This window comes from Lagopus leucura, unplaced genomic scaffold, assembly GCF_019238085.1.
Source record: "Lagopus leucura isolate 7727_CA_CO unplaced genomic scaffold, USGS_WTPT01 Super-Scaffold_100157, whole genome shotgun sequence".
NCBI lineage: Eukaryota > Metazoa > Chordata > Aves > Galliformes > Phasianidae > Lagopus > Lagopus leucura.
The window spans coordinates 16077714-16098082 of record NW_024962334.1 but is presented as its reverse complement, the minus strand read 5'-3'; the positions used below and the strand labels follow the sequence as shown (position 1 = coordinate 16098082).

General features: G+C 34.9%; 1 protein-coding gene across 1 annotated transcript in view; it reads left to right on the top strand.

Moving 5' to 3' along the window:
- The window catches only part of KCNH8 (potassium voltage-gated channel subfamily H member 8), a 153786-nt gene that overhangs the window by 53448 nt on the left and 79969 nt on the right, over positions 1–20369 (top strand). The window contains exons 2-3 of the mRNA XM_042888791.1: positions 1612–1845; positions 16325–16456. Of these exons, the coding sequence (XP_042744725.1) occupies positions 1612–1845; positions 16325–16456 (366 nt within the window). The remainder of the gene's footprint in view (positions 1–1611; positions 1846–16324; positions 16457–20369) is intronic.

The following is a 20369-nucleotide window of genomic DNA, read 5'->3' as shown; positions in this document are numbered from 1 at the left end:
CCCGAAATCCCCGCATTGCACCTATACATGCCATTGTCCTCTCGGTTAAGCCTTGCCCCATTACAATCCGATTCGCAAAATATCCTACCCTAATAACCCTATAACCTATTAACTTAATGACAACCTATTAACTTAATAATCCTAAAATCTTAATATCTTATATAAGTTCTACCTTAACGTTACAACCGTCTATTAGCCTTAAAATAAGTCTTACAAGAAACGATGCAGTGTATCCCTATTTAATACTAAATCAAGCTGGGACACTTGCTTTAGCAAGCGCCATGTCTTTATATATAATATAACTATAAGAACTAAGCATAATAATATTAAACCTAATATAACAACTACCGGATGCAGTATAAAGTTAAATATTCCCGTTGCTGTGGGGGACCAACCAAAAAGAACCTCCCACCAGTGATGTTCTCCAGCCTTCATTACTCTCTCCAAGACACGATGTATCTTTTTCACGTCATGATGAATAGTGATCAAGGTCTTTTGTCCATTATCTTTGATGCGTTTTAATAGTCGATGCAGATCATCATGTGCATGTTGTAGAAGCTTCCTTACTAAAGCGAGATTCATCCCAATTAGCACTGGACGCAGATTTTTGATCAGAGTGTAATTGAACTGCAGAAGCTGATATGAAATAATAGGAGCTGTATAGTTAAAATCACATCCTAAAATATTAATAAAATTGCAAACACAAAGATTTGAATGATTGGTAGTATCTACAATCATATCCCCTATTTGTATGGAGTCGCAATGAGTTCTGATGCAAGCACATCCTTTTCCAACATATACAAGCATTGATTTGAACATCCTACCAGGTTGGACCTCGAAGTGGCAGATATTTTGTTCAGTGTCAAGACAGATATCTTGAGTCTCAAATGTATTACTTTCACAAATAAATCCTCGTTGTTCTCGCATGGCACATGAGCTAACGTCCACAGTTTGCCATTTCTCATTCTTTTGAAGAGCCCATATCCGATGTTCAATTGGATACAGAGTAGTCTCACCATGATTTAATCCTAGAGCTACGATTGGATATATCGTGTATACTGAAGCATTACTTATCAAAACAAGAGCCACGGCATAATTGGTGACAGGGTCATAGGTGAAGTTAACTAAATGCTTCTTCCTCAAAAAAAGTCTAAACAAAAGTCTAAAAAGATTTCATGTAGCCCCATAACATATCTTGCCCTAATTTTAAGGATTTCCCTGCAAAATTACGTGAATGAAATTAATTTGAGTGTTGCTGAAATACATTTTGAACATATTTAGCTTTTTTTTAAGTTAATCTACCTGTATCTGCTCAGCCTGGGGAAGAATCGGAGAGGAAGCATAATGTAGCACCTTCGAAAACTTCACCATCATTCTGCTCAAGTGTTGTTTGGATGTGCTAATACCCATCATGGTGTTAATTATAAATTATTGCTTAAGGATCTAGTGAGGCTTGATGGTACATGAGAAAACATCATGTTCTCAGACAGATGGGACTTTTTTTATTATGTATGTCTATTTGTGTCTTCCTACAAAGCTGAAAGAGGCATTATGCCAATAGACACTGACTTCAGACAGTAATTCATGTTTTACTTTTATATTCTTCTACAGATAGTAACTTCATCCTTGCAAATGCTCAGGTGGCTAAGGGATTCCCTATTGTTTACTGCTCAGATGGCTTCTGTGATCTTGCTGGATTTGCACGAACTGAAGTCATGCAGAAGAGCTGCAGCTGTAAATTTTTACTTGGTGCTGAAACAAATGAGCAGATGATCCTTCAGATTGAGAAATCCTTGGAAGAAAAAGTAGAATTCAAAGGAGAAATCATGTTCTATAAAAAGAATGGTAAGTTTTTCTTTCCTGTCTTGGCATTAACCTGTATAAATATATATTACGCGTTTCTATTTAGATATTTTGTATGTCTGTAATCAGACCTACAGGAACAGATTTGAATGCATTTGGGTACACATGTCATTATATTTCTAATATTACTGATTTTATGTACCAGTATATCAACTGATATGTCAGCTGTCTGACAAGTAATTAAGATGTGCAGAAGAATAAATTCAGGGCCCTGTACTGTATTGTGAGACACTGCATATCAGTGCTCAGATCCTGTGTTTTCTTACATTGAAATCCTGATACCTTACTGCTGAAACCCTAATTCAAAAATTAACATTCACCACAATGTAAGCAGTATGTAAATATTTCTGTCCAATAAGTAAAATGCTCAGAATTTTGACTGATCCAAATGATGAATACAATAGCAGCTTTTATAAAAAGCAGGTAAGTACTATAATGTAGAGTTATATTTATGTACGTATTGCCACATAAAAGATTTTGAGCCTTGAGCAACTCCACAGACTTCAGTAAATTTTGAGATGCAGTGCCGAAGCTTTCGCTCCTATAATAGGGCATTTATTAGAATGCTTTGCATATAGTGGGCAGAGTGAGCCTTAGAAGAAAGCACCTCATGGTGTACACTCATTAGTTTGCTTCATCATCATTTCTTTCAATGTACCTGTTCTGTAAGTGTTGAAAGTGTCATTATTCATATGATCTTTGAACTGCTGCTGGATACCGATGACTTTAAGCGTGAGATGCTGATAGGATTGTAACCACCCCAATGGAGTAGTTTTCCAGTACACTTGATGATCCAAAGCTTAGTAGATTCACTGGTCCTCACTGAGTATTACCTTATGTTCTATTATGAGGCTAGAATTTCTAGAGATATGTTAAGGCCTTGTATTTTCCTCTTAGATCCTGTTTATGTCTTTGCTAATGATACATTACCTCCTCAAATATTATAACATTACAGTATATAATATTATAACATTAAATATTTTTAATGGTTCTTTTCTAAAACTAATAGGTATATAGTATCAAGAAGGTAGGCAGTGATTTAGAGTGTTAGGTGAAAGCAGCCTCTTACTCTGACTAATACAAAAGATGTAACTGTTGCTTACTTGGTTTGTGTTCATGTCCATGTTCATGTATTTTTCACAGTGTGAAAGCTATTTTGAAGATGCTTTCTTTGTTTTTTGTTTGTTTTGTTCAATAGAGGGAGAGATTCATAGCTCCTAGAACTCATTAGCTTATGTTTTTCAGGAAGATGATTATAAAAAATATTTTCTAATCTGTACATCATGTCTGAATTTAGGAAAAGAAGATCTTATTCCAGAAACATAAGGGTGGCTCTTGTTTTGTAATGATGGCTGGGCACATTGAGAAGATATTTCAATGAATGTACACAAAAGAAGCATAGCTAACGTATTCATTTCACTGGCTTGTTTCTGCAGGAAAATTGTGATTCCTTTGCACTGCAAGAGATGCTTAAAACATTTAGTAGGTATGATTAATACAGGTACAAAGAAATTTCAGGTCAATTTGCTTAGCAATTAAGCTTCTGAAACATAGATAAATAGGATAAAATAAATCCCACAATCCATTCTAGTTACATCGCTGTGTATAATTTGTCTGGAAGCCATTCTGAGACTTATTCTGATTATGAATGAATTTATCTGAGCTCCTATTGTATTTTTTTTCTCATGAATTTCTATGCTATCGGAAGAAGAAATTAGTAGGTATTAATGTAACATGAGACTGTTCTTGAATAAAAGCAAAATATATCTCAAAAATATTCCTTTTTTTTTTTTTTCAACAGATCTTCATAGTGCAGACATTGAATTTGGTAAATCATACATTTTAGCTGAATGATTTGTTTTTTCACAGTAGAAATTGAAACTCTGAAGCAGTTAGATTTATATGATTTTGATAGGGAGGAAAAAAAATAATACTTACATACGTGTCTGTTAACAATGTTTTAAGACATAAGTACTTTGAGACTAAAGGCCCCACGATGAATGGATATTCTTTAGTCTTACCACATACTGAAAATAATTTTTAAAAGGGATAGTGCCCAGTGTAATACTAGGAGCAAATATCAATGGGAGGCAAGAAAATAGTAATGTCTGAGTGCCATAGTGTAACATGTCAGTGTTCTGTTATGACCTTAGGGTGTCATTGTGAAGCCAGGTGTCTGACTTTAGTCCACTGTTCAGGTACAACCCTACTCTGTAGGCCTAGCTACAAGATCAAATAAAAACTGTCAGGGATAACAACAGATTTGGAGACAATTCTGAGCTTGCTGAATTGACTGAAACATTCCTGAGTGTATGCCTTTTAAACTTAATAATGAGCACAATAGGAGGATAAGAAAGTATTATGAGAGACTAGCATGTATGTACAAAAGAGCTTATTCCTGTTTTCCTTCTGGATTTGGTCTAAAATGTAGACACTAGAACTTTGTAAATAAAAACAGAATTTTTTTAAGTGTGCGTGCATGTCATTGCATGGAAAACAAATGAAAATTTTCAAAGTTGAATATGTGTTGATTTTTTTTTTTTTAATAACCACCCTTTTCAACATTTTCAGTTTGATTTCAACTCAATTTAAAACTGATTTAGTTTTTATCATTAAATTAGGTTTTTCATTCTGAACACGTAGTGACTCAAGTTTGGGACTTAAAGATCTAACTAGTTTTCAACTGAATTTAATAAGTTTAAATATAGAGCCTTTAACAGTTACTTATCTCTAGGAACTGCAATAGCACTTCTGCTCAGAAATTGTTAGGAAAATGAGTGCTTATACCTATAGCAACTCTAGCATTCCACATGCAGTTTCATAGGAGTTCCAGACTGTGGTGAGTAAAACTAGCCTGCAAGAAGTTGGGTAGGGAGCTGAGTAAGATGGGGAAAAAAAATATAACTTTTTATTGTCTTGATCATTTGGTTTGGGTTCATAACAGGAAGGTGATCTTCACTCATTTTACTCTCACCTAACTAGAAAACAATCCTCCTTGAACTGTGACTCTTCTCTGTATATTCCTCTTTTGTCATTCTGGCAAATCTTCACAATAGCATAAAATGGTTGTGCCTTCCCATGCTGACTAGTTTCTGCCTATTAGAAAAGAGCAGTGATAGAATTGTTGACAACAGCTTCAGACAAAGATGTCTTTTGGAAATTCCACTCAACACATAACTTTCATTGTAATTTTAAAATACATTTCAGTTTTTTATTCAGTTTCTAATTTTTACATTTTAGTTGCAGTGCTTTCAGCAACAAACAGGAGAAGTAAGTTTTAAAGACAAGAAATTCTGATTGTTGTCTTCTTCTGAAAATTTTAAATGGTATACATTTGGAGTCATTTTTTTAATATAATTATCTCTTACTATTTCTATATTTTCTTCAAAACATCTGCAACAAATTGTCAATTATTACAACAGAAATGCAAAATAACTTCTTTAAATTCCAGTAGCTTGTGAAAAAAAATCTCACTCCTTGCGTCTCCATTCTAAATCTGAAAGCAGATGGACACTTCACTAAAGAACTACATTTAAACAACCCCTTCTTTTTCTCCCTGACAGACCACTGAAAAATTGATCAACAGCAAGTACGTATAGTTAAATAAGGTCTTCATGATTCCCCAAACTGAAGTACGAACAAGAAGCAGATTGGATTCTTTCAATTTCTGTTACAGCCTAAGAGGATGCTACAACAAGCCTTATAATCACTGGCTTAGTCCACTTTAAGCTGTCCTTCCTCAGCTGCTGAGAAGGTCATATCTTGGTTCCATTTCAACACATCAACCTAATTTCCTACCTCAGAATCAGTCTATAGCCTTTCAAAAGGTGTCTGTTCTTACAGGTGCTCTCTTGTGACTCTTGTAGTAATCCTACAATCTTCTTTCATAGAAAAGAAATTTGGTCTTGTGAATATATAATTTGTGTGAAGCACTATGTAATCAGCAATGTCTACTTTTGATTTATGGACTTCTGAGAGACTGCAGTGTGGTGTCAGTTGTGTCTGTGCCCTGCTAGCCAGCAACAGGGCTGGTGTTTCCGGATAATTGAAAATCCCTGCTGTAATAGGAATGGAGCAAGTAGGTGTTGCTGGAATCACCATTACAAGTTGCCTTAGGACCTGACAGCATGATGAGTTGTCTTCATCACAGAGACTCAGGACGTGGTGTTGTCTCCTGCCTGTAAATTCATTTAAGCACTTCCTGAGATGTGTCAGGCTTTGTAGCTTCTGTCTTCTAAGGGTGTGGTAAATCAGTCATAAAATCAAAAAGATGCAAAACTATTCTCAATTATTTATTCCAAGACTCAGTGCAATTAAACCAGGATATTTTCTTATTAGTGTTTCAAAAATTCTGTGCTCTTGTCTAAAAGAGAGTTCTGATTACACTCTCATGAGTGGAATAGGAATGTAGAAAGAGCAAAAGCCTCACTAAGTTACTGGATACCATTGGGCAAAAGGTTGTTTGAAGTCAAGGGAGTAACAGTGTTCTCAGATGAGCAGCAATCATATTCACAGGCAAATTAAACAAGCCTTAATACAAGACATCATCTGTAGCCTCTGCTATACTTGAGTGTACTTGAATAAGATGGTTATAGAGGTCAAAGACTGCACACTGTAATTGTATTTGTTATGTGATCTACATTAACCAAAGAAAGATTTTTTGGGGGTAGTATAAGCATAATTTTATTTAAAAATAAAGAAAATGAATAAATTTTAAAGAAATGTAAGGAAAGTGCGTTTTCCTTGAAATTATTTTTTTTAATACTTTTATTTTGTACAAAAACTATTATGCTCTTTGCAGAAATGGTATCCTTTTTTTTTTTTTCATCAAGAAGTTTAAAGATCTAAATTTAACTAGTGTCTGAAAATAACCTGTTTTCAGACAGAATACTTTATCACTCTGAAACATAAGAGTTGAACAGTATGTTTTTAATATGAACTAACTTTCTGCTTTAGCGGTCTCTTGAATTGCTTTTGGGAAACATAAAGCCTGGCAGATAGAGAAGAGGCATTTATTAGTCTGCTTTGGTTGAAGAAAACTAAAACTTTCTGTGTAGAAACATCAATTTTTTACTGATGTCTTGTTGCTAATGTGCAGGAAGTCCCAAGAAAGTTGTTTGCAGGACAGTTCCTAGCAAAGTGACCTCAGCACTGTTCTACTTTAGAATGTGGCCTAAAAATAAGCCAGTTGAAATCGTTTGTGGTTGATTTGCTCACATTATCTAAAATATAATACAAAGTACAGGACAGATGGGGGAAAACGTAAAAGGCAAGCAACACTGAGAAATGAATCTGATGGTAGTATCTAATAGCAATTGCATGACCCTTAATCAATAGCTTGTACATTTATATAAGCATCTTTTTTCTTTTTTTTCTTTCTCCTTTCCATGTAGCTCAATAATAAGGTGGTAGGAAATATCAGTGATTTTAGGGAAGCCTTTCTTTTAAAAAGAAGTGTACTTGTGCATAGAAACCACGTACTTATTTTCCTCTGTTTTCAAAAGAACAGAACATTTCATATAGCCTTGAAGTATGTGGACTTTACAGAGAATTTCAGCTTTGCTGTGAGAGCAACAGAAGGGGAGGATGAGGCAGGTGTCAGTACTCTGGCACATACTGCAGAGATTTGGGTGACACCATCATTGAAAGTCTGTGAGGAGATAAAAACAAGGAATGAGCTTCAGTTAGAAGGAAAAAAAAAAAAAAAAAAAAAGGAGGGAGGAGAAGTAAAATCCCGCGTGTTATCTGTAACATCTGAGACATTTTGCTGTAATTTAAAGAGACTTCAACAAAACCATTGCTGTTTACTGATAGTGCTGGGACTGTTCCAGTGGCACTTGTCATGACATTGGCTAATAGCTTTTTTTCAATAGCAGTATGATTTATTAAAAGCATACTTATGCTCCAAGAAAAGATTTGTTCTCCCAGAAGCATGTTTATAAGTAAATAAATCTATGTAAGAGTTTCCTGCTGCTTATTGCGTTGTTACAAAGTGATAGGCCTCTTATTGCTTACAGATGCTTACAGATTAGTGTTTCCACATAGGCACTCTGGGCTTCCAGATTTGAATGGTTATGCTGTATGCACTTCTTATTTTTATTCTGTTAGGATATAGTTCTTTATGCCACCTTTTACACATACATTTTAAGAAGAAATTTAAGTATTTATCTTGTTGCAAGATCCTGGATTCAAACAACTTGCTCTTCAAATTTTCTCATATTTTAAATCAGATTCAGCAAAACTTGGCTTCTGTTCCCGAGCTTTGAAATGAATTAGGTTGTTGTTTGATTAAAGAAAAAAGTACCATCCTTCCTGATGTCTCCTGATGCCTCCCATGTGCTGACATTTTTCTAATTTTTTTTCATGATCTTCAAAAGCTTTTATTGGATCGTGCTGCAGAATGTAATTGCTACCTCTTCTGTTTAGAATTTCATTGAATTCTTGCAGCAGCTTTACAGGGTTTCTTTTTGTTTTTGTTTTTTGTTTGTTTGTTTGTTTTTGAATAATGGCAAGTGTCTCATGGTTAGCACTGTCTATTGAACCCCATTATTGCTTTGGCTAGGGGAATTGCAGAAGCAGTGTGATTGTATAGAGCAGTTAAGAAAAGGTTATAGTCTACGCTTTCCAAATTGCAGGGCTGCTATAATTCTTCTCAATGTGCAAGCGTAGATTCTGTTTACAGCATGTGCTCACATGGATTCAAATAGTATACAGGGAAGATTAATCCTCTCTATAGCATTACATAATTCTACAATGTGTGTTTCAAAGCCCTTCTGCACAAACCCCTAAAACTGGCAGGAGGGTGACGTTAATCCAGACCTGTGACTCAACTCTTTAGCAGAACCCAGTCTTGTCCCCCTCCTTCTAGACAGGTACTTGTGAGAACAAAGTCAAGAGTAAGTTAAAATTCTTGAATTATAGTCTCAGCAGAAAATCCTCAAACATGATTGAAACTGTTGATGAATATTTACAGGACAAAAATAAGCAACCTATCAGTGTGCCCCCATGGTCAAGAAAGCCAAAGGTATCCACTGGAACAGGTTGCCAAAGGAGGTTGTGGATGCCCTGTTCCTAGATGCATTAAAGGCCAGGCTGGATGTGGTTCTGGGCAGCCTGGTCTGGTGGTTGGCAACCCTGAGCATAGCAGGAGGATTGAAACTAGAAGATCTTTGAGGTCCTTTTCAACCCAGGCCATTCTATGATTCTGTGATACTGGAGTCCATAAACATACAGTCCTCAATAGGCTAAAAGAAATCATATTTACTACTGTGCTTGAATCTACATTGTGAACAGTGAACTCTTTATTCCTTTTGGATCTTAGCACTGTGGGTCATAAACACAGTTCTAACAGTACATTTCAAAAAAACAATAATCAAGGGAAAGTAGACTTTCCTCATTTAGGGATTGTGCAACTCAAAACAATGAAGAAAAAAACAACAGGTATTATCTGAAGAGAGTAAAGACTAGACTCCTCAGGGAGGATTGAGCATGACATTTTCTGAAACAGTTCACTGAAAGAAATGGAAGAAAACATATTTTGTTTGGATTTTTTTTTTTTCAGAGTATGCTGGCTAAATATATTGTATGATTAGACTTATAACAAGTCTAACAAGGAAGTATTACTTTTCAGAAAGGGTGGTCAGGCACTGGAATGGACTGCCCAGGGAGGTGGTGGAGTCACTGACCCTGGGGGTGTTCAAGGAAAGGCTGGATGTTGTGTTGAGGGACATGGTTTAGTGGGAGCTATTGGGAATAGGTGAACGGTTGGACTGGATGAACTTTTAGGTCATTTCCAACCTTGGTGATTCTATGATTCTATGACTCTATAACTATTACCAAATAAGGTAGCAAGAATATTTTAAGGCAAGATTTTAGCACTTTATCTATTGGATAATTAATTATATAACTGCATTTCCTTTATACAATTGTATAAACTGCTTTTCCTAGGAGTTAGCTGACAAAGTAAAATACCTTGTAGTATTACAAGTACAACAGCGTACTGATCAGCAGCAGGAAAATAAGTTGCAGACTGCTAGTATTAATGCTAGTATTACTGATGCCTTTTGCATTTAAACAACTGGTTTCCTTGGCTTCATTGAATTTTTAGATAATCCTGTGTATTTTGCTAATTTTTATAAATGTAATCTGGTAAACGTATTACATCAGAAAAGTACTTATCTTCTTAAATGCATTTTTCTTTTCTAATCTGGATAGAGATAGGGAAAGGAAATTAGAGCAGACAAAAAGTAAGTAGCACGCATAAGGATAATGAATGTCACACGGGTTTAATGGGCACTGCTTAGTTTCTCTGCTTTTGCTCAATGAAATTGCAAATGTAACTAGAGGATTTTGAAACAAAGAATTTCTTTAAGTAGGAAAGGTTGTAGAAAGTAGATATAAAAGGAGAGATAGGAAAGTAAACAAAGCCAAATGTAGTTCATAAATTGGCATAAAATCTGTACAGCATACTGTACTGGGGGCTGCATATAAATAAACAAGTAAATAAAATTTAGAGAACATCAAGACTGGAAAAGTCATGTACTCAGACTAGGAGCAGACAAGACAAAGATGCTCTCCATATAAATAAATTCAGACTTTGACATGGTGAAGTAAGTCTTTCTCTGCCTAAAACAGTAAGTTTGCAGCAACACAAAGATTGGAGGTTTCTCTCTTGTGGAGTGTTTACTTGGAAAATGAACATTCTTTCCCTTTCCTCCTCATGGGAATAATGGCAGAAGAGTTGGACATGCTGAGAAATATGACATGAATAACCCAGTTCCCTGGGAACGGGCACTTAAGGAGGGAGGAGAAAACATGGGGAAAAGACTGTCATATTTTCCCATGAGATTGATAAATTTAAGAGACTTCATATGTATTCTATCACCTGTACGCAGTTATGCAGGGATATCTTTAATGAAAGTTTCTAAATCACTAAGTGGCTCTACACAATTAATTGTTATATATTTATTCATAGGGAACCGTATTTTTTTTTACTTTGTTTTTAAACTATTTTACCAATTACATTCCATCTATGAAGGTCTTGGGATTTCTCAGCATTCTGGTTTGAGATTTTTTGAAATAGATTAAATTGACTCTTAAAAGTTTCAAGGAGAGCTTCTTGGCCTTGTGTTCTTGAACTTTTTTCTACTGCCATTCAAGCATTAGTAAAAACCATCAGTGACTATATGTGTCAGTTACCTGATATCCCATATGTCGTCTTTTTAGTTTTCTTGCAACACTGTCAGACCAAAGACTGTCACCAGGATATCGTACATAAGCTGCCATCAACAGTAGCGTAATCTAAGGAAAAATTAATTGATTTTTTTTTTTTTAGTACTTGCATGCCATTTCAGAAAAAAAAAAATGGAGAATAATGAAATGCTTATTTGCTTAAAGTAGCGAAACCTTGTATTAACTGTTTTAATTGATTAGCGTCAAAGTTTTGGTACTTAAAAGAGAAAAAGTGCTCTAATTACAGCTCTGCTTTCTCTTTCATCTACATTTCCTTCCTTTTTAGTTCAATCACCGTTTTTAAAAGAATTGTTTCCTTTTCTCTCTTCAACAAAATTCTGACACCTTGTCAAAACGACAAAACATTCAAAACAAAATGTTGTCAGTGATGCTGGAATATTTGGATGAACTAACCAAAGAGCCACCTTAGTTTCCCCATACAAAGTCTTTGGCATTCTGCTGTCAGTTGTGGAGTGACAGCCACCTTCTGTGGCGGAAAAGGGAAAATGATCCTGCTAAAAACTTCTCTGGTAAAATAAAATTAAGTATCAGCTTTATTTTGCTAATAATTAGTAATTCTGGAAATGAGACTACTGTAAAGCTGAATATTTAGCACCAATCCTATTGTCAAGGTATTGCAGTTATATAAGTGAAAACAATTTTATTTTTGTCTTTTAAACAGCCAACCCTGGAAAAGGGACATGACGGTTTTGGTTATTTTTGTTTTCTTTTTTTTTTTTTTTCTCTTGTTTTGTTTTTTGTTTTCTTTAGCATTCTCCTAAAGTCTAGATTCACATGTATTTGAAGTCAAGTTCTGCAATGCACTGTATTGCAGTTCACTTCTGCCCTCTTAGGCATATGTAATTACAATATTTTTTAAATGAAGAGTGATTGCTTTCTGCCACGAGACATTTGTATCCTGTATGCAAAATATTTGCACCTTCTTTTTTCTTCAAGTATTTGATTTCTGTAAAACATTGATTTTACTGTTCTAGTACATTACATATAGGTGTACAGCTTCATAAAAGGGCTCTGCATCTTGGTTTGTTATCTCACCACGGATGGAGTTCTGTCACAGGAACTTGTTCATTTGTTATTTTCTGCCCTTCACTGATAGACAGGCAGCACAACCTGGACCAGTGTCTGTCTGGAGAGCAAAGCAAAGCAAGCAAAATCCTATCAAAGATAAAATCTGGAATTTGACTTAACCACTGATGTTTGATGCACTGCAATAAATAAATTAATAAATAAATAAGAATTAAAATTAAAAAAAATCCTTAAGCTACTTTTCCTGTACCATATTACTGCCAGGCTCTCTGAAGTGTAAGGAGAAGATAGTTTCGCATCAGTATCACTTGTTCTAAGTAATTCATATTCATGCGTGTCTGAGAAGGTCCTTACTGCAGAAAAACAGTTAAAATTGATAAAGCTGAGGAGATGGGTGCAGAAGTTAATTATTCCATTAAAGACTTTAATAAACTGACAATTAATAATAGCACTAATATTTCTAATAACTTAAATATTTCTACACTACATTACCACTGCAATCCTCATCGAAGCACTTTAATCTGAGTTTTGCAACGGGCTTTGTCTGAGATGGGTATGTCTTAAGATTATGTGATTATTGTTGCATGCTGAGCACACGTAGCTCATGAATTAGGCTAACTGCCTGAGTTGGTTGCTTGGTTTAGGCAGTCCTCATTTTCTAGTGAGAGGAATGCTCGGATTTAAAGATTGTTAGCACACTAATGGCAAGGTTTAGTATGAAATCTCCCTCTTAAATTCCTTGCACTGTTGAACTTTGTTTTTTATAGTCTTTGTTTTTTATAGTCTGAGGAGACTTCTAGCTGTCAGAGTGAGGAAAGGTAGAAAAGGAGAGAGAGAGAGAGACCATAAAGCACTCCATTTTTATGTATATGTAAAAGGTGGAGTATAGCTAAAATGCTTTGTGATAAGATTATGCTTCATTTGGTCCCTTTTCTCCTTTCCTGTGATGTATTTATATAAGCCTAGAGGATATTAAAATATATTTTAAACCATCAGTTCACAATGCAAGAGAAAAATTAGACTCTTTTTCACAGAGTGGTGACTTGGAGCAATAAAAGTCTGTATATAAATAAACATCCAAAAGAAATGTATTTGGCAGACTACTCTTGGTAATACAGGAAACCTTTGTGTGCACAATCAGAGGCAGGGAAGGAATTTCTTTCATTCATAGATGAATGCGATCAAAAGGACAGTAATAAAATAGGGCCCTATTTTTTCAGTGAGTAGATCTTTTGTCTTATAGCAGTATACGATGTTGACTTTCAGTAAAAGCTGTATAATGGATTGCACTGGATCTATACATTTTTTTAAGAATGCTCACCTGTAGTGAAAGGTGGCACATTTCGGTTCTTGACAGAGTGTAAGTACATACTGATCTAGTCCTGACCTAAACTAGGTCATCTCCTCTAGTCTGGAAGAATATTTCACACTAATTTGCTTTCTTCAGAGTACTGGCAGAAAGCCTAAAAAGTTCATCTTTGAAATTCTGAAGGTATTGTCAAGACAGGCAGCTTTACCATACTATGTACTTACCTGGAGCTATTTGCGAGTCGGTAAGTATGTGCACACAACAGATACGTGTTTTCTTTACTTGTGCACACCATTTCTTAAGCATATTTGTTTTGCTTAATCAAAATGTTTTCGAGAGCATTTACAGAGGAGGGGAATGATGGCAGATAATGAGATATGATTGAAGAGATTAAAAAATGATGTTAATCGAAGACATGATATGGACCAATTTCAGTGACCATTGTTCACTAACAAAGGATTCTAGGACACGTTAATTACATTGAAAAAAAAAGCACATACATTATAGTATATAAAACGGCAAGTATTTGTCTTTATTTCTATTCATTGCTAACTTACAGTTATAAATAATTCCTTAAATATGCAAATCTATGTTTTCAGATAACATTACCAGATGTGCTTTTTAGCATAACTGAGTAAGGTTTGTATGGATGTGGCTGATGTCTCTAGCTTTCTGCATTAATGATTAATGATTAATCTATGTGTATGTGTTGAAAAGACAGAAAAGAGTAAGATATGCTTCTACTCTTTGAGAGTGTAACAGATATTTAAAAGAACATTGCTATTATCAGTATTGCTTAGAAGCAAGACTTGAGAGTGGCTTCTTGTTCAACTGAAAGTACTGCTAGAATAAGTGCAGAATGTAATTTTACAGGAAAGGACTTAACCACTTTAGGAGCTATAACAACATTCTGTAGATACTTACTATTCTGTTTTTAAGCAAGAAAGTAAATTTGCTTAATGCTTTTTGTATATACCACCCAGATTGATAGGGTGCTTGCTCTATACATTTCTGAAAGGAAAAGAACTAAGTGGAGTTTTGATATAGAAACAGTGTCTACACAAAAATTGATTAAATATAGCAAATTAGAAGGAAAGTGTGGAAATACCTTGTTTCTGATGTCCAGCGTCATTTAAAAGAGCTTCTTTGACTGCTCTGTCTTTAATATCTACTAATGAATATCCTTAAACCCAATATAAAGCCAGTCTGTTTCCCCCCCCCCCCCTTTTTTTTTTTTACCCAATCTTCTTTTCTCCTGTACCAAATTCTCCCTGTCTCTAGTATAAAGTGGAAACTTAGTGGAAAGTTCCTCCTACATTCAAACAATATTTGATGACTTAAACAATAATGTCACCCTCAAAAACTACTTCTTGGGAAGTTTAATCAGGCTTTAGAGGACCAAATGTATATTCTTTGATGCACACTTCTAGATCTTCAGTTCTGGAAGTCTTTCAAAAGGAATGCTCCTCTTTCACCTCCCATGCTTACCTACAGTCTTCAATAGACAGTGAAATTCTACTTGAAAATTTAAGTTAGAAAGATGAATTGTGATCTTCGTGTGTCCAGTTCATTTTCAACATTCAGAGTTTGAAAGAGGGAGGATAGAGTTTGGAGCAAAAAACCTAAGAATGCCTCCTTCTTTTTTTTCGGTTGATCTTTTCAGTTGATCTTTTGGCAGTAGACGGTAGTGATAGCACTAGTTCAGGATACTTTACATTTTTTCTTTTCTGCATACATTTTTTTAGTAAATAAATGCCGATAGTAGTATTTGGGAAGGAAGTGTAGACACATCTCCAAATATGAATTTTAAATCAAAAAAGACATACTTACCATTAGTTATGCATCTTATAAATAATATTAGTAGGATGTTTGTGGTTGGAGGCAGTGAAAAGCCCAAAATCTTGGCACTGGATTGAGTTATCCCGGAATGGATGGGACTGAAATTCAGGATGTTTGCTGAGATCCCCATTACCCTTGAAGCACAGAGCAGGACCTACGCTTTCACTGCCTTCTCTTCTGAGTGGTCTGCATTCATGGCTAACCTATGAATAATGTCAGTGCAACTGAACAATGTAATTTGCAAATAGGTGTTGTGATACAATCAGGGAAAATAATAATAATTTATTTTAAGTGGTATAATTATTTAGTGAGTCTGGAAAATTAAAGGTTAACAAAAATTAAAATTATTGCCAAAATTATTGTTTCCTAAATTATGTTTTAGCAAGTTGACCATTATAGATAGTAAGGAAAACCGATATTAATTTTACATATGGTATATGGCATTATAAATCTCACCTATGATATGCAAAGAGTTAGTTATTTCTTAGATTATATTAGTCTGAATAAAGCATTTACAATTTCTATTCTAAGTCTGATGTCTGATTAGTTTAAATGTCTTTGAATTAGTGGAATGATGCTCTGAATATCAGGTCCCTGTCAAGAGATTTTAATGAGTATCAAGTCAGATGATTAAGGTAAAATGATTCTATAGTAAACATGAAAGCTTCAGATGTCAAGTTAACAAAGTGAAAACTCTTCCAGTAAAATAAGTAACATCAGTTGAGAGTTCAAAGGAAAGTATGGTTTCAGAGGAATAAGCAGCTTCATTAAACTCTATTAATGATCCTTGTAGATAAATTTTGCATTTAAATTAATGCCTTACTTCCAGAGAAAGCAGTATTACTGAGCTTCAACCAGTGATGCAAAGAGATTTACATGAGCTGAACATCTGTGATTTTCTGATGACTGACCTCCCAAACAAGGGTTGTGGGTTTTTTTTAGAATTACATTAGTTGCAGATTTAGTCATTCACTTTTTCCCCCATCTCTGTTAAATGACAGCTGTTTGAATTAAATTCATTCTTTATCCTTACAGGGTCTTCATTCTGGTGCCTATTGGATATTGTTCCTATAAAGAATGAAAAAGGAGATGTAGTACTATTTCTGGCCTCTTTCAAAGATATAACAGACACAAAAGTGAAGATTGTTGCAGAAGACAAAAAGGAAGGTTTGTGTGAATTGAAACAAACATTGATAATGCAGTTTTTTGAGTGTCATAGTTACACTGCTCTCTTTCATTCATTGTCCAATACAAAGATCTGCTAGAGCTCCAAATAATAGATTAATATATATCCATAGATATATTATATTAGATATAATAGATGTATTAGATATAATCCATAGATTAATATAATCCATAGCTATAACAGGCATTTAGCATGTACCTCATATAAACATAAAAGTGGGTCTGTGTTCTGTTTAAATGTATTTAAAAATATTTTTAATGTTCAGTGAGTGAAATCCATTGCACAATGATCAATTATATTATTGGATTTTATTTTCACAGTTTTTATGGCTAAATAATACTTATAATTTTTCAGAGGTTAGGGAACCAAAAAGGGAATGTATAGATACTTTCCATGAGATACATGGAGTTTTTTATGGTATTTTTGGTGTATCTTTTACACTTAGATTTTATGAATGGGAAGTTATTCCAAGTTCCTTTAATTTCTAAGTTTCTTAGAAGGCTTACCTAAAAAAATTCCTTCATATTCATTGTTTCCTAAGTCTTTTGTAGAACCACTGGCATTTCACCAATATTTTTTGTTGAGGCATTCTCAGCTTGTATCTCCAATAGTCTTTTCCAGACTCACTCTTTCTCATCTTCGATACTGTTCGTCTCTTATGTAATATCTTGTTCTCTTTGTACTTTCACGATAACATCATCCTGAGATTTATCTCCTGGCTTAATGGAAGCTGTTTTATTGGTTTCTTTTTACTTGTGGATTGTCTTTTTATTTTACAGACCACAAGAGTTCATATCCTCTTCAATGATCTGCAGAACTTTTGTCTCTTTTATCTCATCTGTTCACACAAATTCAGTTGATCCTTTCTGCCAATGTATCTGCAAAAGTCCGCATATTTCCCTTCACCCAGCCCAAATGCTAGAAGTTGTCAATGACGTTTTCATTTGAATACGAAGTATTATGATAAAATATAATACTCATATAATATTCGTTTTTCATACAAACTTAACAGATATTTTACTTCTAGTAAAATCAGCCTTTGCAACCAGTGGATAGAACCATTAAATCTGTTCTGAGGCTTTCAGATGAGAAAAAGGGAAAAATGTGTACAACAGTCTTTAAGAAGTGTTGTTGCAAACAATTTTCATATGCCTCTTTTTTTTTTTTTCTTTTCCCTAAACCTAATTAACCATTCTTCTTCCTTCCCCTACCTGATTCACCATTTATCATGGCAGTGTTCTTAGAGGTCACAGTTTTTCAATAATGTCATTTTGCTTTCAATACTGCAACATTCAATATTATACAGAGAAGCCCATGCCTGCCCCAAGCATTTAGGATATATCTCACTAGCCCTCAGCCTACTGGCAGTGCTCCTCCTGATGCAGCTCATGATGCTGTTACCCTTCCATACCATGAGGGCACATTGCAGGCAGGTAGATGGCTACCAGAACATACAAGTTTTGATTGGCAAGCTGTTTGCCTGTTATTTGACCCCTATGCTGTTTTACCATATGTTTTTTTTTCTCCCTAGGGATTACACCATCTTGTTCTCCCTTGTAATTTCTGTTTTAAAGGCTCCCTTATCAAGTTAGCCTGCCTACTGGCAAAAATGCTCTTATCCCAGCAGTAAATATGAATGAAAAGTTGGACTACTCGATGGATTAAACTCAGTTACAGTGTTATGGGTTAACAGGCTGGCCTTTTCTCACTTGCAATTAAATCTTAGGCCTGTATGAATTTCATAGAAATTAGCTTTATTTGGATTATGCATCATTTATTAGAAGGAGGGGGCATTCTTTTCAGTATGCCAGAAGTGAAAAACCCCGTGTCAACCATTTTGCATTTCATATTTTTATGTTAAAAAAATGCCTGTTGTAGGCAGGGGTAGGTTCTTATAACAAAATCTGTAATGTGTAGATTGATTATTCTGTCTAATTACTTTCAGCTACTTCCTGACTGCTTAAGATACAGCAGTAAGTATTCAGAGCACAAACTTTAGTTTCAGAACACCTTATGCTTCTCAGGAAGCACTCACCTAGATGTACATTATTTAAAGCTGGTAGAATTGTTTCAGGATGCACCATGCAGTTCTGTTGATGCAAGAAGTAGGATAGAACAGTTTGACTCCTCTGCTCAAAGGAACTGCATGCTGTGGAAACCTTTGTCCTTCAATGACTCTATTACATCTTCTCTGGGATGACTTTGCTCCTGGCTGACCATCAGAGTAGGAAGGATTTGCATCTCTTACCTTCAGTAAAGAGAAACTGCTTTCATCCTGGTTAGTGCATAAGAGTGGAAACACCTAGGGGACACCTAAGTCTTTATTCCTGAACATGCAAATGAGCATATAGATGCTTTCTCTCTCCCTTTTCTGCCTTCTCTATGCAAGCAAATATGTTGTATCAGAATCTTTAGAAGTGTTGATCTTTGTGGCTATTAGTTTAGCTTTATACCAAGTGTTATTAAATGAAAATAAATGAGTAAATGAGTAAATGAGTGGCAGCTCTCAGAGCAGCACGGGATATGTTTTGAACATGAGCAAGGGGCATCCTTTGTGCCATATGTGGAAACAAAAAAAAACAACAAAAAAGCAAACTGTGATTCTTTGGAAAACATTAAGAAGGCAATATGTTCTCTGAAATATATTGTAATAACGATAAGATATATGCATTAGCAACCAAATAGCTCATTTGACTTATTGCATCCTAGTAAACTAATGCAAGTAAGTATTCCTTGATTTCTCTTTTAAGTCGAGTTACAGAATCATAGAATCATAGGTGTTGGAAGAGGTCTCCGGAGATTATCGAGTCCAACTCCCCTGCTAAAACAGGTTCACCAGAGTCAATTGAGCAGGAAAATGTTCAGGAGGTTCTTGAATATCTTCAGAGGAGAGTCCACAGCCTCTCTGGAAAGCTTGTCCTAGTTCTTTACCATCACAGTAAAGTTATTTCACATTTACATGGAACTGTGTTTGCAAATTATGAGCTCTGTAGGGGTTTTTTTTTTGTTGTTGTTGATTTGTTTTCTTTTTTTGTTGGTTTTTTTTTCTTCTTTTTTTTTAGCTTGTTTTAAATATTTTGTTATTCAGTTTCTTGGTTTCATGTTTGTTGGACTTGGCTGATGATAAACAGTGTAAAATGTCTGCAGAGTTTCTTTTTAGACTTTGCTATTCAAGGATTTCAGACTGACAGCAGACATCATGAAAGAAACAGTCACTGTGTTTAGTATGTGCACTGCCAATTAGAAAAGCTCTTCACAGTTTTGTATGTAGTATGTTGTGTTTTGGGGCTGGAGGGAGTTAGCTTTGAAAACCTTTATAATGTCTTATTTCTGTTGGAATATTTGGAAAAGTAAGAAATGCCTTTCAAGTCATTTCTCGAGTCTAGACATAGCCTAATGTCTTAGATTTTATGAATTAGAATATCATGAGGATTAGAATTCATATTGCACATGTACTCTGTCCTCAGAAATACAATTGAAGGGATTTGGAACATTTGAAGAATTCACCTGTAGTTGCAGCTATACTAAATGTAATTCATGCACAAATGAAGTTCTCCTCAGAGCAACTTTGAAGTCCTGTGAAGACTCAGTAAAAATGTCTGTCAAAAGCAAGTTTGGTCTGGCTGTAGCTAAGACAGTTTTACAGCTGCTAGCTGTTCACTGTACCTTGTATAATTAAAATTGTAAAACTGTTTTATCACCTTTCACTTTCCTGTTCTGAAAATCTCATTCCTTGAGAGAGAGTTTCTTGGTATTCCAGCGACTATATGAAGCCAAAAATATAGTTTTTTCAAGTTAGCTCTTTAAGCTACTTTTTAAAAAAAGAAAAGAAAAGAAAAGAAAAGAAAAAAGAAAAGAAAAGAAAAGAAAAGAAAAGAAAAGAAAAGAAAAGAA